We start from the raw sequence: 22,643 nt of genomic DNA, 5'->3' as shown, positions 1-22,643 counted from the left end.
CTGCTTCTTATAGCTACACGTTTACATCACGGTTTTAATCTTCTCCAAAATGTCAGACTAATCTAATAATTTATTTTGTCTTCACAGAACCAGACTGTAATGTCACCTTTCCAAAAGTGACTGTGTATGAACCATCAGAGAGAGAGTGTAGACACAATAAAAACAAAGAGATAAAACAGAAGACCCTGGTGTGTGTGGCCTCTGAGTTCTACCCGGACCATGTGAGTGTGTCCTGGAAGATCAATGGGGAAGTTACCAAAGAAGGAATAGCGACTGACAGAGCAGCCCGGCGCCATGGGGAAACCTACCAGATCACCAGCAGGCTGACAATCCCATTAACAATGTGGTACTCACCTGACAGCCACTTCACCTGCACTGTCAAATTCCTCACTAGGAATGAAACAGTGTACAAGTCAAACTCGATCACAGGGACCACATGTAAGTTCACTTACAGCTCCAAACAATCAATGACATGAATCATGACTCTATACTCACTGAACCTTCTCTCCCTTCTTCTCCTCCCAGTACCACGAGGAGGTCAGTACAGTTTTGTGTGAACATTTAGATCATAAAGCACCAACGTTGTTGAAACATGTCACTGACTGTTATGCTTTTCTCACAGGGAGATTTGTGCGGGTCTCAAACAACATCAAAATGTCCTACGCTGTTTTGATCGGGAAGAGCGGCATCTTTGGACTGTTTGTGACGCTGCTGGTGTGGAAGCTTCAGGTCGGTCCATTACATCACTGTGTGTACATGAATATATATATTTATATACATATATAAAACAGGTGGAGCAGCACATAAACTTCACTTAGTTCTCCACTACAACATCACTGTAATTGTGAAATTTCACACTGGCTTACAAGTTTAAATTTGTATGCATGCACTTACATGTTTATACAGCCTTTTTATTATTATTCTTTATTTCCACATACAAAAACAGTAAAAAGTTTAATGTAGAGTAGAAAGGAACATACCGGTGAGGTTGAAAATGCGAGGAGGGCTTATGGAGTGACCCCACCCATTACCATTTACTTAGAGAGAACAATATTTGAAAAAAGAAAAGAAAAGAAAAGAAACAAAAAAAACACAGGAAAAAAGAGAAGAACAAAAGAACACAAAGAAGAAAAAACAATTTGTCCTGCAGGAAGTGCTCTTTATCCTACAAGTCAATTATACATTTTTTTTTTTTTTTTTTTTTAATGGTTGTAAATTGTTTATCTTCTTAATAAGGTGGAACAAATACAAAAACAAAATTTAGACTAGTGCCACACTGGTGAGGTGTCATGGAGATGTGCCAGATCTGAGCAGGTACCCCCCGTGGCCCTACTGGGGCCCAGTTAGCAACAACCCACAGGCTGAATCCGGCCCTGGGATACAGGTGTTGACTTTGAGGCTTGACATGAGTTTGAGAAGTAAAACTACAATTACATTGAAATCACCTGATGCCCATCAGGTGACATCAGTGTGTTGAATTAATGAAAGAAAACAGATTCTTTTAATAAGTCATTAAAAATGTGTCCCTCTGTGTTTGTTGTAGGGATTTCGTGGGAAACTGAACGACGGAGACGACTCCTCTGGTTCCTGTGACTCAAATTGAAGTGATGTTTAGGCGCGTTTGCTTCAATCAGCCAATCACATTCTGCACATATTAAAGCAACTTGCTTGACCTTTAAACCCTGTGAACTGTTTTAATATCCAATATTGATTGTTACCTAGCAATGCATACTGTTTGTGTAATAGCCTGTGAGCTGCTTTACGCTGAATTTTCTCCTCAATAAAACATTTCAGAAGAGATAAATGACATGATTGTTCATCTTATTTCTGCACACACACATAACAAACACAACCTTTTGTAATCTCTCCATCTGTAAGTTGTAAAGCTACTTGTTGGAGGTAGTTAGTGTGCACCTTTTGTTTCCACACTTGTATGAAGACAGGAATGCACTTCCCACCTACAGTCTGTGTGACAGACATCACAGAGTAAATTGGATTATTTTTAGCTGCCTTCTTATCTGTTGGTTTTGTGAAAAATCAGCCTTTTCTTTCCATCCCCTGCACAAAGCCTCGGTCCTGTAAACTGGGTCATTTCAGTGATCATGAGATTTTCCAGAGAGCAAAAACAAAAAGAGTGTCTTTGATAACATCTACACGCTAAAATAATCTACTACTGTGAAATATGTGCATTTAAAGTTACCTCAGTGGATTTAAGTCAGATCTAGTTCTTCCATTTTTGCACATGCAGGTTTACAGCTGCATATTATATTTGATAAGGATAATGTGATGTTCAAATGCGAGTCAAGCACCCAACAGGAAATCAATGTTCTCATCTGAGGCTGTTGTCAGTGGAGAACAAACCCTGCGGAGGCGCCGAGAGCGACAGCAGAGCAGAGGATGTGGTCGGAGGGAGAGAGCAGCGAGTCGCTCTCTGCACCGAGAAGCAACGGAACCGCAACCTCCTCTCTCACCACAACCTTTGCAAACGACACCTGCATCTGTGCAACAGGCCTCCGAACAACACACCTCTGCAACAAACTGTTGTTTCTGTGTCAACTGAAGCTCCGCTCTGACCCCACAGCTGTTCAGGGTCATCAGCTGCAGCCTCAGCATCAATAATATACAACTTTTAAAATGAACTTTCATATGAGTCTGTGAGAGTGTTTGGAAGAAGTTTTTTTTTTTTTTTTTTTTTTTTAACTTTCCTCAATCTCTTTCTTTAAATTTAATCTTGTAATTGTTGCAGCCAGAATAAAGAAAGGAAAATACTAATTGTGCATTTCTTGGTTCATTCAGGTAATAACTAGTAAAATGTTTCTTTTTGATTCTCTTCAGAATAGTAGGCTACACGTGTCTATTTAAAGTTTAAGTTTTTTGAGGTATACAATAACACATAATAAGTCATACATTTCTTCTTCTAGCAAAAATTATTTATTTAAAAGAAAACACAGCTTTATTTCTGGAGACACCTACATTATTAAACATCTTACAGGATGTGAAACATGAGAAATTAAAAGTGTGGAATAACTTTTTTAATTTGTCTTAAATTTGAATCTTGATTACAAATATTATTAACATCTTGTTTACCTGGAATGACCTAAAATACATAATGTACTGACATTATATTCATGGTGCTAATGCTGACATTACAACCAGGAAACATTTTTGTGCCAGGACTCTTCAGTTAATTTATTTATTTGCCTGTTTATATTAAGTCAATGATTGGGCTACAGTTTTTAGTGCTACACAGATGTTTGATTGTGTATTGATTTCATTATTTAATCAGCCCACTAAGTATAATAAAATAAGTAATCTAGGCACATACAGTACATGTTGATTTGTAATCATTCAATCATTTATTTACCTTTTTTTGCAGAACAGAAGCAGTGTAGGGACAGTGTAATGCTAAATGAGCCCCACATGAAGTTTACTTAAAAACCCTTGGTCATCAACTCTTCTTTTGGAGGTGTAATGCTGTGTTCATTTAAGATGATTTTTATAAGTGTAAAGTCACAATATATAAATCCCTATGATTACATCAACATCAAGTCACAAATACAATGGATCTGAAAATATTTAAAGGGTATTTTACAAACTTTCCACGGTTTTATTTGAAGTATTGATCCATAAGAAGACACTACATATTTGTAAGCAAAAACTTACTCATTGTAGTTTTACATTTCCTCTCTCAGCTTCTCTCTGGAGCTCTAGAATCAACAGACCAGTGAGCCAATCAGAAGAGAGGGGGCTCCCAGTCTCTCTTCTGATTGGCTCTATACCTTTTTTATAATCAAAAAAGACTTGGAAATTTCACTTTATACAACAAGGGACCTTTAACCAGTCAGTGTGTGTGTTCAATACAATCTGGCATTTTACTTTAACAGCTCTCACAGCTTTTGATGAGGGGGGAACTGAATGTGGTGTGTAACTTTTACTTAATGTTGGATGACATATCAATGGAATCACATAATTCAACCCCAGAGCACGCACGCAGCATATAGGCTATTTGACATCTCACACTCCTACTCCTTCTACTTGGATGAAATGAAAAAATGAAAAAAATGAAAAATGAATGAAAAATTATCTGTGGGATGTCTCCACCTGCTGGATAGCCGGGGCTGTTACAAAAATGACTCTTGCCAGTCCTACAGCTGGACATGAAATTCTCTAGAATTCAATTAAAAAAAACAAGCGTGTTTACGTCACTATTGAATGAATTTACATGTGATTACCATTTATAAAGTCATGTAAATTGGATTTACAATCAAACTGTGAAAATATTATCTAAACCAAATCATCATTTACCAGACTCTATTAGTAAACTCAGGTTAACAAACAGCTATTCAGTCATACAGGTAAAGCAGCAAGACAGACAGTGGAAGGCAAGGCATATAAATGTAACACTAGTACTGCAATGGGTTCTTCAAACTGATAGGTGGAGACAAAAATAGAGCTAATAGTAAAGTCAAAATTAAACTCAGAGGTCATCAGATAGCAAGAAACAACTTCAAATAAATATTGACATCCTCATATTTGCTAGCTTCTCAGCTATAACACATTTAAAGGAGCTGTATGTCATTTTGCATTTAACAGAGCGGTAAGAGACAGATATGATGTTGGAAAACTGCTCACAGAGCAGGACATTTCCACCATTACTCTCTGTCATCCATTAGAGATAAGAGAAACAACTCCCCCTCCCCCCCTCGGACCCACCACTATAGTGTCTGAAATATCCTTGTCTGTCAGTCAGTCAGTCAGTCAGTCAGTCAGTCACTGTGAGGTAAATCTCCCTCTAATCCCTGTTGTTCCAGTCTGTTCTGCTCAGATTTAAAACCTATTATCTAAGAAGGGCAGAGAGGTTGAATTTGTCTTTATTGATTTCACTTTAGCTAACATGGATGTGCAGTCCCACAGTCCCTCAGAGATCTCCTCTTGTATCATAAGTGGACTATGTCAAGTATCAACTACATTTAGTTCACTTCTGTGTGGTAATAACAGTGAGGTCCTCTCCAGATGTATTTTATGTGGAAAAATATTCCTCTCCCATAATTGACATTCTGTCTAAACACACTTTTCTCACATAAACAAACAAACAAATTGGAAAACTGGGGCGCAGGCTCATCTACATTTACTTCCTCATTGGAAAACTCTGGATCAGGTCTTGTGCCTCGACCATCGCTGCTGCTTACGCTGTAGCTTGACAAGTGCAAGACCAAAACCATATTTGTATAAGTGTATAATCGCTAATTAAATTGGTTAGGTTTTCATAGCCTTATAATTATTCTTTTATACATATAGCAAGGGTCTTGCTTTTGAGAGTGTCGCCATCTTGCACCGCAATGTTTGTACGGCAGCCCGAACGGAAAATCCAGCCAGCCAGAGAGCAGGTTTTGCGAGTTTCGCATACATCAATAAACCAACCAAGAAGGAGGCTGAAGGGAAGAAGAAGGAGTAGGAAACAGCAGACATACTGTATAGTAAAATGGTTTCGATTTTCGCCTCATCAGTCCATGCTACTGAAATACTCCCAGTCGTGGTAAACAGGCTTTTTTGTCCCCAGAGGCCACCATCACTTTGTCGACGAGAGGGGTGAGTGCGAGTGAGCGAGCGCTGCAGACTAGAATCTGAACACTAGATGTCACGGTTTTACCCCCATTTTACACACTAGACCTTTAATTAACCAATTGTTGAAAAACATGTGCTAAAGTGTCCTCTAGGGGCCAATACGCGTACTGTGCCCTTTTTTTTCCTTTTTGCCCCTGACCTTCAAAAAGTCTGTGCACGCCACTGTATATCAGTCCTGTCTGGCCTCTGTTTCTATAATTCCCTTCAGTAGCCCACAAATTGAATGAATGTATCATCCTGACATCTGGCCTTTACTGTAACCTCAATAGGACTGTTTCTCTTTCTCTTTCCCCCATGGGTCCAGCACTAATCCACTGTGGTGTCAGGAGCCATATGGTCCTTATCAAGGCCTCTGTCTCTGCTGCTGTCCATCTATCAGACTGTCACACTGTAAAAACAAGTGTCTAAAATGTTTTGGAGACATCTGACAGTATCCATACCCCAAACATGGGGTGCATCCAGAAGAAGTTTACGAAGTTTACTTTGATATTATGGATTGCACTTTGAAAGATTTATGTTTTGAATGAACAGTTATGTTCAACTAGAGTTACACAGAAGCAAGAGAATATGGCACAAAAGAGACAACACAAATGAGAAATAACAAAAGCTGATTCAAAACAGTTGTGAGTGTACACAACTTGCAAAATGGTTGTAAAAGCTGTTGGTTTGCAACATGAACAAAGAGAGCTCAGCTGGAGCCCAAAAGCAAAACCATATACTCACAATGGCCGGTAGTCAATAGGTGTACAGCCTCCACAAATAAGAATCCTGCTGCAGTGGAGGAAGAGGAGAGATGAATGAAGTCTGTAGCTGAGGAGTAGCTCCATCTCCAGGGCTGGCAGCAGAAAATCCCTATGTTGGTCGAGGTCTAGGCTGTAAAAGACACTGTCAGTGGGGATGAACTTTTTCAAAGGTCCAGGTAAATGGATTGAGGTCAGACAGGTTGGGAAAGTTTTAAGATGTTTTACGTACATCTTGATATCAAACGTGGCCCACTGGCTTCCATCATGTGAAAAAAAAAAGTAAAACCTTTGCTTTGAGTGTAGGTTGCACTGAATCATGAAGTTATAGTTATAGATGTTGGGATCTATTCATCACTCAGGGACACAGAACTTTATACAGAGATTAGTTTATTCTTGAGTGTATCAGTCCTAATGATGATTGACAGTGGACATGTGGAGCTTGAAGGTGTTCACCAGGACGGGAATGAAAGACTGAATTGTGTTGCTCTATGGGAAATGTAGGATCCAAAGTTCTTGGGCTAAAAGTCTGGACTCAACCTTATGAAATAACCCTTTACCACATTACCAATTAGTTATCATACATTTTCTTAGTGAATTGTCTGTATTGGTGGATTTAAAAGCCTCTAGTAAACTACTTTATAAACAGTAATAACACTGTGTGAACATTATAGTAAAGCTTTTATTTACAGGGCTAGAAAATCTCTGACTTAACTAAAAATGCTCAATGTTTCTACAAAGAAAATATATATTTATATATATTTCAGGGTCTGGAAAACACCCTGTTGCCCATAAAGTTGGAATACATTTTTTTTTTACCTCTTCTCATGAAATGATTGTGACATTGTGGTTTATTCTTGATAGATAAAGTGTATCTTGTCAAAACTTCATTTAACCTTTGCAAACTGTACAAAATTGGGTGTATTGAACAATAGCACTGAGGGCTTTGTTGCAATTTTTCAACCTTGGTCAGTTTAACAGAAACACATATATTTGAGGTGATTTTATGCATAAGAATGTCCAATATTACTCTTTCTGTCACTCAGTCATCTATATTGAGTATGGCCACCTCTGACACAGATCAACGCATTTAGACGTCGTGGCAACCTGTCCAACAAGCATGATTGGTTTCACCTGGGTAACTGGGACTCGTGTGTAATCATTGCACCTGGTCAAAGGTGGTTTTTAAGCTACTTAATGCTCTTTTAAATGGGGACAAATAAAGTATTTTTGAATTGAATTGAATTACTGATGTGTATCAATAGAAATAATAATAGGAATGTGTCTGAAAACAAAATTATTCCAACTTTATGGGCAACAGTGTATATTTTGAAGTGGAAACGTGACCAAAAACTCAAACTACAGAATGTCCTCACAAATCTTTTTTGTCCTTTCAAGTGATCACCCAGGAAGTGAACACTTCAGTCTCTCCACTCTCTCTTCATGACTTTGGTATTTCATACTGGTTTTTCAGGAACCGTGAGTTTGATTCTGTGACTCGGTGTCCCAGTTCTTCCCACTGTTCCTCTTCCTGGTCCTCTCGGCCATCACCAGTGCCGCCACCACGGTCACCAGCACGGTGATGGTGATGACGAGCACGGTGGCGGTTTCTGCGATGCAGAGCCGGCTGTCCACCCAGGCCAGCGAAGCCCCCGTCAGCTGCGGCGGGTCCTGGCAGGTCACGTTCCTGTAGTCGTCGACGTGGAGGTGGCGGACGTGCAGGATCTTACTGAAGACACGATGCAGCTCGCAGTCACAGCTCCATGGGTTTCCTGGTGGGGCAACAGGAAGGATGAATAGTGGAGGAAGAGTGGTGAGGGGAAAATGTAGATTAGAAAAGTCAACTGTGCTCTTTATTCTGTAATGACATCAATTTTAAAACTCCTCTTATCATAATTTAATTATTCATTCAAACAGATTGTCTTTAGTATTTGGCTGTGGTCCTATTCTCATGAATGGAATATTTAATCCCTTATCATCTGGTATAATTCTTTAATCACGCTCAATGATAAAATGATTGGAGTCGTGGTGGAGTTGTCAAATTATACGATAATTATGGGCAGGGCTCTAAATTAATATCCACCAACCCGCCAAATGTGGGTTAAAATTCACTTTGGTGGCTATCACACGTGACGTGACTATGACACTCATCTGTCTTTTTTTTTCTTTTTTCCATTTTAATGGCTAGTGGACTTTCTGAATGGCTAGTAACTTCAGAAACTTATCAAGCACATTGGATGGATCAAAAAAGGTATTTAAAGCACTGATTATGACACAGTTTAACTCAACAATGATGAAATATTATGTCCAAAAGGTTAAAGGTCAACTTCACTGTGACATCATAATGTTCTGAAAAAACACATCTGGACATTGTTCAACACTGTAACACTGGAGGAGGAGAGTGTGATTGTATTTCTTCCAGGTGGACTTCATAAATAAGATCTAGTGTGTGGTGCATGGTCACATCACATGATGAAAACAAAAATTAAAACAAAGTGAACACAGTAGGTGTTGTCGTCACCTGACAGCTGGATGTGTGTGGCTGTTGTGTGCAGACTGATGAAGGTTTTAAACTTGAGGTGATGAAGGTTGTTTCCATCCAGAGCCAGGACTGCCAAGCTGTAGAGAGGAGCCAGAGCATCAGTGTCTATCCTGGAGATGTTGTTGTTACTCAGCAGGAGCACCTGAGACAGACACACACACATACACACAGACAGGTGAACATTAGACAATGTTGTACACATGATCCTTTCAGCAGTTAGGTGCGTACTGTACCTCTAGTCCAGGCAGCATGTCCAGGCTCCCCTGCTGCAACACAGTCAGTCTGTTGTTTTGCAGATAGAGCTGCCTGAGCCTGGAGAGGCCCCTGAACACACCGGGGTTCATGGACACCAGCTGGTTGTAGCTGAGATCCAGCTTCTCCATGTTGTCCAGATACTCCAGGCTGACGACAGGAGGACGAGACACAGAGGTGAACGATCAGAGCTGGATATCGTCTCTTAGAAAACTGACTGACTGATTCAATTTCCATGTTTTCCCATATTCTGTGCTGTTCTCTTGTCTGTATACAACTTCTATTTCACGTCTGTCCGTCCTAGGTGAGGGATCCCTCGTCTGTTGCTCACCCTGAGGTTTCTCCAATTTTTTCCCTGTTAAAAGGTTTACTATGGAGTTTTTTCTCAGTGGATGTGAGGGTCTAAGGGCAGAGGATGTTGTTATGATGCCATGTAAAGCCCTTTGAGACAAACCCTTTGTAAAAATTGGCTATACAAATAAAGTTGCCTTGCCTTGACTTACTAGGTTGATATGACAAACCTATTAGCCAACAGATGCCTCTATACAAAGGACAACAACATATAGGACTGATTTTAAAGGGATAGTTCAACATTATGGCAAATTGGCCCATTGCCATAATCCCTATAGTCATAGCAGTAGGTTTGTTACCTTTAATTGTCGGTGCAAGCTATTTTTAGAACAGCGGAGCAGAGCCGCGAGCTGCTCAGAGCTACACTACGGAGGCTCATGGGATTTCTTGGTTTCCCTCATCAAACTCATCAAGTACACAATCCAACAACTCCAAAACACTCTGGTGGACAAGTTGTGACCTGCACATTCACCACGCTATGAGATAATAACGGAACATTACGAGACAGAGTTGTTTTTGATGTAAATTCAGGCAAAACTGCTGATGCGCGTTCCCGTCGGGGAAAGTTCTTCGGCAAGCAGTCTCTGTATTTGCTTAGAAAACAACTCTGCATTTTAGCCAAATTGGACAATTTTGGACAGGTTTTGCACACTGGACATCGCCAAGGGACACTCTTTGGAAAAACTCTATAGTGCCTCAGTAGTTTTACATATCAACCTAAAATTTGGTACATATGTGGACAGGGAGTGTGTGAACCATAGATGTAAAATTCAACCTGTTTTATGATTAGGATTTTGAAATATCACCTTTTCACCAAAAATTTCAAACTCGTTTTTTTTTTTTTCCAAAAAAGAAATGTATTTTCAGAAGCTCAGTTTTTTATGGAATGACTCAATTCAATATTTCATAGATATAGATGTAAAGGGACAAAGGTTGTCTTTCATTTAAGCCATAAACCATAGTTGTGGGATTAGTACTTCTGTAGTTAAAAAGCTTTAATTGCAGTGATACAAAAACAGGCGGAAATTGCCAAAAATGGCCTCTGCATGAAGAGGTTAATGTTCCATTATTATCTCAGAGCGTGGTGAATGTGCAGGTCACAACTTGTCCACCAGAGCGTTTTGGAGTTGTTGGATTGTGTATTTGGTGAGTTTGATGAGGGAAATCAAGAAATCCCATGAGCCTCTGTAGCGTAGCTCTGAGCAGCTCGTGGCTCTGCTCCGTCGTTCTAAAAATAGCTTGCACCGACAATTAAAGGTAACAAACCTACTCCTAAGACTATAGGGATTATGGCAATGGGCCAATTTGCACAAAATGTTGAACTATCCCTTTAAGTTGTGTTTGGGGTCAAATGAAAAAGTTTCTGACCTTTAACCTCTGATTCTGGTCTTTATTCTGAAAAAAATAATGATCTTGATGTACTGTATTAACTAGCTGGTCAGTCTATGGTGGTGGGCAGGTTATGTACAGTTATGTACCAAACCAATGAGCTTGAAGAAGCACGTCTCTCCATAAAACTCAGGGGGGACTGTTGTGTTTGTATCAATCGTAATGTGTTTTGTTGTCTGGGTCGCAGTGCTGTTATTTCTGTTCAGCTGCTCTGTTTGGCGTCATCAGCTCGTCAGAGAGGGATTGACCTTCCATCTACTGTCCACTTGTGCTGGAGAGAAGCTGCTCTGTTTTGTTTGTTTCGTGATCTGGCAGCACTCACTGTCTTCCCTTTGTTCCAGCTCTCCTCTCTCTCTGTTCTCTCTCTGAGAGTTTGTAGTTAGAGTTGATGAGGCCAAATAACTCATACATGCGCCTGATTACAGCTTGTGTTGTTTAATGGCACGATGATGGAACTATTCAGTGTGATGTGCATTATAGGGTATATTTTGGTTTCCAGTTTTTATCTAATTTGGTAGGAAGAAGGCTTGAGTTGATACATGTTGTAGTGGAAATTTTCCAAAAAGAAACCTCAGTTAGCAAGTGTGAAAATGTTGATTTCAACTGCTTTAAATCGATTTACATGTTTTTTTCCTTGACAGAAGATTAATTTCAAAATAATGGAGATACATATGACACAAAATGATACAGATGCCTGTACTGGACCTCACTGGTTTGATCCAAGTGAAGATACAACAGTGTTGGTAAAGACTGAAAGAATGAGCTCTTTGGAGAATGTCTCAGGACAAGGTGAAGAGCTCAGATCGTTGATATAGATGTACAGTATTATTGTATTAGTAGCTTGTTGCTACACAGTCTGGTATCAAACATCAGGTCAAGGAGAAGAAAAGATGATGGCATAGACTTTTTTTCTTTTTTCTTTTACCAGCACTGACAATAAGGAGGAGTCTGATGGGAGTATGGAGCATGGTGACAGACCGGTACCTGTATCCAGCTATGTAGTGTAAGTTGTTGTGCTCCAGTCGGAGCTCTCTGAGAGCAGACAGACTGGCTGAGAAGTCGGCAGGGAGAGTTGTCAACTGGTTCCAGCTCAGATCCAGCTTCTCCAGAAAAGACAAAGAGAAAAATGCCTGTGAAGAGAGAAAGAAGAAAAATCGGTCACTGTTTGTTCCCATATTTTAAAACAAAAGAAATGTATTTTCTTATTTCTACCTCCTTCCATCTCTTATCTAAAAAATGACACTTCAACTACTTTCATAGCTTATTCACAACCTGACAATTCATCTGTTTGTGGCATTTACCCATCAACTCTCTTTTATTAGTTATTTTTATTATTTTTTATTTAGCAAAACTTCATCTTCATCTTGAAACACTGATATATTTACTTTACCCATTCCAATGAAAATCAAGATTTTAACTTGTCATGTTGGGCTGCTCCATATGATACAAGACATATCACACCACCAGCCAAAGTTTCATACATCACAAACATAATGAACAAATCCTGTGATCTTGTGTGAATTAGGGTGCGGGGCTAAATGCACTGCACAGAGTAAGAGTCTGCTTTAGCACAACTACTAACACTGGATCAGCCACTGTCAGTTAGAAGCCAAAGAACAAATTAGACACATAACAAAAGCTATTTGTGCTAATCATTCTGATGATCTATCTGCTAGTCTGTGGTTCTGGTCTCAACATAGACTCCTCACCCAGGTCTGGGTCTGACTGAGAATCAAACATGTGGCTGAGTCTCTCTGATGTTTCCTCCTCTGACCATCTTGATGTTCTTTTACTTGAGCCAGCTAGGATTTCAGAGTTTGTGCATGATGGGTACCTCACATAATTTATGTGATTATGTTACATTTTAACTTTCATACACGTTTTTAATTACTATACTATTCTTCAGGTTGTATTATGGTGTGTATATTATATGATGAGTATGGGAATGTACAAAACATTATGTGTATTTTATGTTTTATGGACTAAAGATGGAAATTAACTCGGTGCACCCGTCTTTTCTGGGGTTTTTTCTTTTTAAAAATGATTAATGTAAGTGCAGATTGTCCCTAAATGTCCCTAAATCAAACCAAATCAAACTCTGTATACCTTTCAGACAAGGTTTAACATTTAAGATAGTTGAAGTTATTAACTAACTTCACATCAACTCATTTCAATACTTCACTGAGCTTGATCTGACACTTCAAGTCCTTCTCCAACAACGTCACACCAACATGGAATCAGTCTTTTCCAACATTTTAAGGAAAGGCAAGGAAAAAAAATCCTTCCTGCCATCCCATCGTTTTTCACCTGTGAATGTATTTCCTGTATCTGGCTGTTTGTCATCACCAGCACCCGCAGGGACCACAGTCCGCTGAAGGCTCTGGTACAGATCTCGGTCAGGTTGTTTCCCCCCAGCTCCAGCAGCCACATGCCGTGCGGGAGGCCCCTGGGAACGTGATGGAACCCACGATCGCGACAGTCAACCAGGTCGGCGTGCTCATAGCAAATGCACTCATGCGGACACTGGTGTGAACACTCAACCGATGGGAGCAGCAGCAGCAGCGGGGGCGAATGGAAGGCCAACAGAAGGAGGGGGGCCAGGAGAAGAAGACTCATATTTCTCGCCAGGGCAGTTTGTCCAGTGGAGCAGTTAAAACGTAGGAAGGTTAAAGAAGCTGTGAGGTTTATTTCTGCTCTTGTCTTCGCCGAGCCTCGCAGTCAGTGAAGATGGAACTGGGAATAAAATAAAATAAAAAGACAATTTGTTCAGATCAGTTACTGCAAATCAGACATATGACATGCAAAAGTTTGAGCACCCCTGGTCAAAATTTTTGTTGATGTGAAAAGCAAGTGGAAGATGAAATGATCTCCAAAAGGCACAGATGCCAAATTCCCATATTTTATGTCCATCTTTTTTACATTTTCAAAATGACAGAAAAGGAAAAGGGCCCCGCAGCAAAAGTTGCACAATACGGTTTGAGCATCGCCATCGCGATGTGTGCACATTCAATAGTCACATCGCAGGACATGCAATGTTTTCCTTTTTTTTCTCTTCTTTTTCTTTTTTACAAGTTAACTTAAAGAATCATTAAAGCATTTTCGAATATTTTGCATCGTCTGATACCTTGGTCAAAGTTATCTGAGAGCTCAAGTCTCCTGGGTTTCCCATTCTTTTGCAGGCTGCTGCTTTGTTTCCCCTTTTCACTCTAAAATTGTAGAAAACTAAAATAATACACTGATATTGCTTTCAATATTGCTGCTGAGTTTTTCATGTTTTGCATGCCACTGTGAATGTTTTGTTGGTATAATAAATGTTTTAAACATTTCTTAATACCTTGTGACCACCTGAGCCCTGTATGAAGTTTTACATACATCTGAACACAGCTCTGTGTAAATATCAGCCTTGTACAGTATAGAGAGACTAAGCGGAAGAGAAGGTCGCCATGGGACCTCAGTTCTGGAAAAAAATTTCCATGCAAGTGAATGGGAGTCGAAATTTTATTTTGTGATCCGATTGAATTGTGTCATGAGAAAAATATATGACCTTAACCTATTTAAAACATCGCGTTTCATGCCAAGAAATCAGCAATTTGTCACAAAACGGCAATGGAAGAATGTATTTTGTTGGAAGACGGCTCTACGGACTACAGTGACAGGCAGTGGAGTAGCTGACACGGGAAAGGGCGGCATGTGGTGTGCAACGTCACCTACGCCACCTAGTCTTACAGATTCGGAATTTTATTTTATAATAGTTTCACAACAAACTGCTGATTTCTTGGCATGAAATACAATGTTTTAAATAAGTAGAGGATGGTCATATTTTTTTTTCATGGCACAATTCAGTCGGATCACAAAATTAAATTTTAATGTTCACTTGAGGTCCCATGGCGAGCGTTACTTCCTGTTTCCGCTGGACCTCTTTTGTCATTGTTACATTAAAAGCCACACTGACTGTGGTTAATGTAACAGTTTAGTTACCAGTAGGTTTAGGCACCACCACCTTTTGTTTAGGTTCAGATGAATATTGGGGTTTTAGTTGTAAAAAGGCACTTCCACAGCATCACATGCCCTTTGTTAACTCTGGGTCATAATAACCTGCTGCACAGACGACCTACAGTATGACCTTGTTTTCACAGGACAGCATCTGTCCCTCCCTCCATTTGAATAAAAACAAAACAAAAAAAACAATTTGGCTTGTTTAACCATGAACCCTTCATATTGTGGAAAACAAAATATTCATGTGCACAATACGTAGTATTTCAGCACTGATACGCTCACACAAACTCCCTACAATCAAATAACAGCATCAAAAGCACAAGCACCAAATTATCACCATTACAAAACTGGATTATTTTAAAAGCAGGTCATAATTATGACGCTTGTTTTCAACACAGGTTTTTCATTTTACTCTATAGCCTTTTCACACCCAAATGTAATTGCATAATCACAGCCATTAAGAGGAGTGCAGCGGAAAAGGATTAAATTCAGCGAACATCTCTGATGACTTTGTTGTTTCATGTATGACATAGTATGAAAGCAATAACGGGTTTTCTGTATTCATTTCTAATTCACTGGAAAGCAATGGGCTGTTTGTTTTTTCATAATTATTCATGCACAACATAACAGGCTATATGATTAAGAGACACTGGACAAAATAGTTTTGTTGATAATAAACTTTTCACTCTCTCATATAACTGGAGGACAATAAAACCTGTCAAAATCTGTCAAAACTGTCAAGTGTTAATTTTCAAGGTGAAATCTGATCATCTAACATTATGACACTGTAAAAAACACACTGAAATGAGTGTAAAATGAATATGCAACAACCACCTGACTCACCTCTCCTGTTGATGAGGAATCCAGACGTCTCCATCCTGCGTCAATGACTTCTTCATGTCTTCTGACTTCACCACACAAAACGGCTCTGTGAAGACGGACGGGGAGACGATGAGACATGGAGAGGGAAACAAAGACAGTGATGATGCTGATGCTGATGGAGACTCTTAGTGCAGTCAGCTATGTCAGTAATCCTCTAATCCTCTCCAATCACCAAATGTTTCCTCTCATCCACTGAACTCTGGCAGTTTGTCTGATGTTTTCACCATGTTTTGGTTTCTCTCCCCCCCCTCTCGCTTTCCCTTTAATACCACCAGGGAGCCTTGGAGTCCTTCCATCTGTCTGTTTTCGCTGACTTAAATATTATATAAAGACTCTTAACAGCTTGAGACGAGTTTGTGTGTGAACGACTGGGTGAGCCAGATGGGCAGAGGAACAGAACCACAGCTGATTTTCACATAGACATGCATCACTGCTGTCGCATAAAAGGCTGGATAGGTCAAATGTAGACTACATGTAGGCTATGTTTAGATAAAGGAACAGACTGAAATTGTGCTATATATCTATGTATGTAATTATAAGTAGGCCCGTTTAAATAATTTGATAATATTATAATAATAGTAATTATAATGTAATGGTCTGTATTTGGTAAATTGTCTGTATTTATATAGCGCTTTTTTTTTTACTATATATATATATTTTTTTTTAAATTATTATTATTATTATTCTTTACTGGCAAATTATACAATTTCCTGGATTGAATTCAGTTCCCATCCTTTAATTTAATCCTGACATTAATTTCTTGAATGGATTTTTTACAGGAGCCTGAACAAACAACCGGAACTACGTCCGCCTACGTCATCACGTTTTGAGTGCGGAAGTAGTGGTTGTTTTGGAGTGCACCATGGATGCACCTGTGGATGAACTGTGCATTGCCAGTGAACACAGGAGACATGGACATTAACAAGCGTGTGTTTGTGTGTGTGTGTTTACCGGGGCCAGGGGTGTGTGTGTGTGTGTGTGTGTGTGTGTGTGTGTGAAGTGACCGTGTGATGTTCACGGAGCCCGGAGAAACGTCAGCGACCTGCTCCTGCTAACTTCCAGGCTAACGGCTAACAGCTAACAGAGGGAGGTACGTTGACCAGTTCTAGACCACATGTCCGCATGAATAACCCGGGTCAGTCCAGTCTGGCTCCACTGGTAACGTGTAAACTGGAGTTAAAGCAGCGGTGCAGTGTGTTGTTGGTGTTTACTGCAACCGGAAGCGCTTTAATTTAGTGTCTGACGAAGCTCTGAGCCGAGAAATCAGAGCCTCCATCTACCAGGACAGCTCAGTCTGATCTGCTGAGTGCTGCATCACGGTAACATGATGTCAAGGCACTTGACTATTGATTATTTAATTCACACTGTGCAGGAACTCTGCAGTGAAGGAGGTTTCATGTTTAAACGCTTAAAATTCAACTTCAAATGAACTTTAACTCCCCACAGGTCAATGACACCTCCTCTACTGATCCACTGGTTCTTGTCAATAAGATAAGATCGAATAAGATAATCCTGTATTTGTCCCACAATGGGGACATTTACAGGGTTGCAGCAGCAAAGAAATGTATAGGAAAGATAATGGCTAAAGATAAAGAAAAGCAGTATTTGTAATAAAGTATGGTTAAGATTAGGCTATGATTAAGACAAAATATTGGATAAGGAGAAGTATAAATGCACATTTGAATTATGTTTAGTGCTGAGAGCAACTCTTGTTGTGGAGTCTGACAGCTGCAGGGAGGAAGGATGCTATAAACAGGCTAATATATTATAAACAATGTTTCAAGTCTGACCCAGCTCATCATGTGTGGTCGGTCTGGCTCCATACTCATCTGCATAGTATGTAAAACTTTTTTTAGTGAAGCATTTTGTCTGAGATAGGAAGATATGATATAACTTGTATATGCAATGTAACAATATCTTCACTGGTAAAATGGCCATGGTTCATGTACGCCGGGAAGAAACAACTGATAAAAATGAATGGTTCCTACTTGTCAAACCACTTATGAAGTAAAGAGAAACAACAAAAACATTATTTTCTAAAAAAAAAAGAAAAAAAGAAAAAAGAAAGCTGGTGTTATGAGCATTGTTTCTTCTTTCTCCTCTGGTGTAGTGACCAGCAGCACCATGGCTGGGGCCGGAGCTCACCTCACCTCCACCTCTGTCAACGAGCAGCCGTCTGTGTTCGAGGTCCTGGCTCAGGAGTCTCTGATGGAGGCTGTGAAACCTGCGCTGAGACACGCTGTCAAGGTGAGTGACATCACAGTGACATCACTCAACCACACCTGGACAAAAAGCCAGGGGACCGATTGTTTATAGATACAGGGAAATGAATGTCAAGTTCATCATCAGCGAGTGTTGTGTTTAATTATGTTTCTTTAATTTGACCTCAGGTCCTGGCGGAGTCCAACCCGTCTCTTTTCGGTTGCCTGTGGCGACGCTTCGATGAGCTCTACCTGCTGCTGGACCTGCTCCTCCAGAACCACTTCCTGTCCCACTGCAGCGCCTCCTTCTCCGAGAACTTCTATGGCCTCAAGAGGGTCTCTGGAGGACGGGCGTCGTCCGTTCTGCTGGGCCTGCGCGGGAAGTCGCACTGGCGATCTCTCCTCCTCCTGTGCCTGGTGCCATACCTGCGGGCCAAGCTGGAGGCCGTGCTGGAGCGGCAGAGGGACGAGGCCGACTTCTCCATCCAGCTGGCTCAGACCAGGAGCCAGAGGCTGTACCGGGCGGCCGTGGCGGCGTACCCCTATGTCAGGTCGGCCTGGCAGGCGCTGAGCTTCTGCCAGCAGCTGCTCTTTATCTTTGGAGTCGCCAGGACCCACAGTCCCCTGCTGTGGCTGGCCAGGGTGAGGCTGGCACGACTCAATGCCCAGGATTTAAGAGACATGGAGCTGAAGAGCAGCAGCAGTGGATACCCAGCTGAGCAGAGGTACAGTCAAATCCCAAAGGTGTCTGCGTATTACACTTAGAAAGTAAAAAATCAAAAAAATATATGTATATAAATACACACTCACACATATATCATAAACAGAAGAAATAAGACCGAATTTACAAAAATAACTTAAAGGGGAACTATGCAAGATTTTTTTTACCTTAATTAAACAGCTTGAGAGTGATTGTGATGGTTAAATCAATGACTTGTAACTTGTTCCAGGGAGAATGGAGGCTCTCTGCCTTCCACGTAGCATTTCTTGGCTGAAAACCAACCTAGCAAGATCAGAGCCTCCGACCCGGTGTCCCAGCTTTTGTCTCAGCCGTGACACAATCGCTTCCCATAACCCGTAATCGCTTGTTTATGACAGATAAGACTACACAAATATACACATTGTAACATTGTATATGATCTACTGCTCCATGGATTGCTTTCTCGACGGCTTAGTTGAAAACAAATGCACATGGCCGGGAGGAGGGTTAGCAAAACAGCGGAAAAGTGACCGGACTTGCATAGTTCCCCTTTAATGTGAAATGACAAAATCTAGCAGAAAGAATGTGGTGGTTGATGTTATGTTGCAGGTTAAAATAAAGTTAAATAAAATTTGAGAGCTAGTCCACACATACAGGGCCTTGCAAAAGTATTCATACCACTTGAACTTTTCCACATTTTGTCACGTTACAACCACAAACTTAAATGTATTTTATCGGGAGTTTATGTAATAGACCAACACAAAGAAGTGCATACATGGAAGGAGAATGAAACATGGTGTTCAAGAAGTTTTACAAATTGAACTTTTTGGCCTTCATGCAAAACGCTATGTGTGGCAGAAACCTAACACTGCAGATCAACCTGAACACACCATCCCAACTGTGAAACATGGTGGTGGCATCAGGCTGTGCGGAGGCTTTTCTTCAGCAGGGACAGGGAAGCTGCTCAGAGTCGATGGGAAGATGGATGGAGCTAGATACAGGACAAGCTGTTGACTTGAGACTGGGACGGAAGTTCACCTTCCAGCAGGACGACCACCCTAAACACACAGCCAGAGCTACAACGGACTGGTTTATCAAAGCATCTCCATGTGTGAGAATGGACCAGTCAAAGCCCAGACCTGAATTCTGTTGAGAATCTGTGGCAAGACTTGAAAACTGCTGTTCACAGACGCTCTCTATCCAATCATCCAAAGAAGAATGGGCACAAATTTCAGTGTGTAGATGTAAAAAGTCTTGAACACCATCTATCATTTTCCTTCCACTTCACAATTATATGCTCCTTTTAATTGTGTTGGTCTATCACTTAAAACCCCAATAACATACATTTAAGTTTGTGGTTGTAATGTGACAAAATGTGGAAAAGTTCAAGTACTATGAATACTTTTGCCAGGGACTGTACATAGTAACTAAGTTTTGACTTTGTCTAGTTGAGAAGTTGCTGGAAAGGTTCAGATAAAGAAGGCAAACATATTCTGGAATCGGTCAATGTCAGATCTGTAATCCATCACCCACAATGCATTGCTTCTCTTTCTAGCCTGACACAGAAAGCGTGGTGGCTGATGTCGCGGGCGGCGAGGGGCGTGGCCGTCCCCCTCTCCACCTCTCTGTCCATGGGTGTCTTCTTCCTGCAGTTCCTGGAGTGGTGGTACTCCTCCGAAAACCAGAACGCTGTGAAAGGCCTCACCTCCCTCCCTGCTCCTCCGCCCCCCCTCCACCTGCAGGAGGAGGAGGAGGAGAAAAGCCGCGGGGGCGAGCGGGGAGGGGAGACGGAGCGCAGGAGGTGTCCCCTGTGCCGGAGGCCGCGGACCAACACCACGGTGCTGTCCACCTCCGGCTTTGTCTTCTGCTACCGCTGCATCTACATGTACGTGAAGGCCAACCACCGCTGCCCGCTCACCGGCTACCCCACCGAGCTGCAGCACCTCGTCAAGATCTACTCACCGGAGAGCTAGACAGCCACAAACACTGCATCACTTAATCTGTGAATGTTTCCCTCTGCAGCCTCATGCTGAGTGTTGAGTAGCTGCAGGACGCTGTGGGAGAGACAATGGATCATTTTGTTTACTTTTATATATATATATATAAAAAAAATCTCCCAGTGTACTCAAAACTTTTGATTCATCTTTTCAGGGCTGAATTAGATGTACAGTTTAATTTCCATTTCAGACTGAAAAATATTCAAAACTTAAAGGGGTAGTTCATTATTTTGGTAAATTTGCCTATTGCCATAATCCCTATAGTCATAGCAGTAGGTTCATTACCTTTAATTATCAGTGCATGTTGTTTTGAGATCCATGGGGCAGAGACGTGAGCTGCTCAGCAAACACAATGGCGGTGAATGGTATCCCTCATCAAACTCATCAAATACACAATCCAACAACTCTGAAACGCTCTTGTGGTCAAGTTGTGACCTGCACATTTGCCACGCTATGAAATGATAATGTAACATTACGAGACAGAGTTGTTTTCGAGGCAAATGCATAGCCGGAACTACATTCCAGACACGGCAGATCTCAAAACAATATGCATCGATAAGTAAAGGTAATGAACCTACTCCAGTGACTATAATCCCTATAGTCACTGGAGTAGGTTCATTACCTTTATTTATCAGTTAATTATGGCAATAGGCGAATTTGCCAAAATGTTGAACTATCCCTTTAAGGGAGAAAATCCTGCTGTATGCGCTCTGTGATGCTTTCACTGTCCCCCGTCTGTGCCTTTTACCCGGGTGCGCAGTGTCAAAACTGCGCTCACTGGCCAATCAGAATCTGTAATCGATATCGATATGTAATATTCAGTGTTATTTATCTGTGCTGTACATATTGTTAGATAATTTATTTGACACAAATTGTTTTCCCCTAAAAATGTTTGCAATGGCACTTCTTCTACAAGGTATTATGTAATAATCAGTTAAGTACTGTAACAAATATTATCTTTGATTGGAAACACAGTGGTCAGTGGTGAGTTACTGCAACAGAAATCTATTAGTCATCTCAAAAAGATGTGGCCAGTGATAGTACTGTGACATTATGTTTAATTGATTATTAAAACAATACTTTCCAATAAATGTTAATCCTATTAATTGAATTAATAGTATTGCATTTTACATAAGGAATGAAGGGATATCTGACATTTTTTAAATGTAAATTCTTTTTTTTATTTTAACCTAACTTTTGAAAGTGAAGCATCAGTCTGTCTAAAGATGTTTCTCTAAAAATGTTAGTTTACTGTTAAGCTAATGTGAAGCTTTGATGATTCTAATTTTCCAGTGAATAAATGCAACAACATTTTTTTTTAAAGGTGTGAAGTTTTCTAATGAGGCAGAGAACAGATTGCTGGCTGATTCTGTGGTGGCACGAGACATTGTACAGAGAGGGAGCTCCAAACCTTCAAGGTATATGTTGACATAATGGGAAATGCAGACTGGACACAGTTAGCTTACTGTAGCTTAGCACAAACAGCTGAAACAGTCAGTTCAGATTAGAGTGTACTGATGCAATAAGTCCAATATTCGAGTCAGGTTGGAAATCAGGTGGTAAACAAGCCCCCAGACATCCCTCAACAGTTTGCCCAGATGACGCTACAGTAAATCACTGATTTCCTACAAAGGGGCGTGAACTCCACCAAGATACAGGCTAGAGATGTCACGATAACTTGTTTGTACAACTAATCACGGTATTAAACATCACAATTAATTAATTGTAAACATTCCTCAACACGTCACTTCCCAAAAAAAGATGTTGGAACCATGTAGGCAGATCAGCACAACTCACATGGAACGAAAACAAACGTAACATTGAATTGGTAGGAATTCAAATGTTAGTGTGTCATTTGAAAATAAAGTTTAACATTTGGTATAGATGACAACTAATTACTGAAATAATTCAAACATTTTCCCCTGGGGGATTAATAATTGGCCCTATATTAATAGATACTTAAAATAT

At 40.5% G+C, this 22,643-nt stretch overlaps 2 protein-coding genes and 1 long non-coding RNA gene across 3 annotated transcripts; 2 read left to right on the top strand and 1 right to left on the bottom strand.

The window, feature by feature from the left end:
- The first annotated feature begins 443 nt into the window (after nt 1-443).
- LOC146983461 (uncharacterized) lies at nt 444-1,804 on the top strand. The gene is made up of 3 exons (XR_015036359.1): nt 444-537; nt 623-729; nt 1,544-1,804. It is a non-coding gene; the product is annotated as an uncharacterized LOC146983461 (long non-coding RNA).
- Nucleotides 1,805-7,772: 5,968 nt separating this feature from the next.
- LOC146983460 (uncharacterized) lies at nt 7,773-15,851 on the bottom strand. The gene is made up of 6 exons (XM_085785450.1): nt 15,739-15,851; nt 13,207-13,632; nt 11,884-12,029; nt 9,141-9,309; nt 8,887-9,049; nt 7,773-8,137 (listed from the first exon to the last, which is right to left on the bottom strand). Exons 2-6 carry the CDS (start codon nt 13,513-13,515, stop codon nt 7,836-7,838), a joined length of 1,089 nt encoding a protein of 362 aa, XP_085641576.1. The 5' UTR covers nt 13,516-13,632; nt 15,739-15,851; the 3' UTR covers nt 7,773-7,835.
- Nucleotides 15,852-16,620: 769 nt separating this feature from the next.
- pex12 (peroxisomal biogenesis factor 12) lies at nt 16,621-21,220 on the top strand. The gene is made up of 4 exons (XM_085785052.1): nt 16,621-16,867; nt 17,888-18,024; nt 18,168-18,703; nt 20,234-21,220. Exons 2-4 carry the CDS (start codon nt 17,902-17,904, stop codon nt 20,649-20,651), a joined length of 1,077 nt encoding a protein of 358 aa, XP_085641178.1. The 5' UTR covers nt 16,621-16,867; nt 17,888-17,901; the 3' UTR covers nt 20,652-21,220.
- The last annotated feature ends 1,423 nt before the right edge of the window (nt 21,221-22,643 follow it).

This window comes from Trachurus japonicus, chromosome 8 (genome assembly GCF_045865225.1).
Source record: "Trachurus japonicus isolate A0001 chromosome 8, Traja_1.0".
Classification (NCBI taxonomy): domain Eukaryota; kingdom Metazoa; phylum Chordata; class Actinopteri; order Carangiformes; family Carangidae; genus Trachurus; species Trachurus japonicus.
This window is presented reverse-complemented; position numbering and strand designations above follow the sequence as displayed.

What these genes read in the sequence shown, in the direction of transcription:
- pex12 (XM_085785052.1), top strand. Translation starts at nt 17,902, where the DNA reads ATGGCTGGGGCCGGAGCTCACCTCACCTCCACCTCTGTCAACGAGCAG. An exon ending in CGCTGAGACACGCTGTCAAG is followed by an intron (nt 18,025 to 18,167) that starts GTGAGTGACATC and finishes ATTTGACCTCAG; the next exon opens with GTCCTGGCGGAGTCCAACCC. An exon ending in GGATACCCAGCTGAGCAGAG is followed by an intron (nt 18,704 to 20,233) that starts GTACAGTCAAAT and finishes TTCTCTTTCTAG; the next exon opens with CCTGACACAGAAAGCGTGGT.
- LOC146983460 (XM_085785450.1), bottom strand. Translation starts at nt 13,515, where the DNA reads ATGAGTCTTCTTCTCCTGGCCCCCCTCCTTCTGTTGGCCTTCCATTCG. An exon ending in ACATGCTGCCTGGACTAGAG is followed by an intron (nt 9,050 to 9,140) that starts GTACAGTACGCA and finishes TGTCTGTCTCAG; the next exon opens with GTGCTCCTGCTGAGTAACAA. An exon ending in CACACACATCCAGCTGTCAG is followed by an intron (nt 8,138 to 8,886) that starts GTGACGACAACA and finishes TTGCCCCACCAG; the next exon opens with GAAACCCATGGAGCTGTGAC.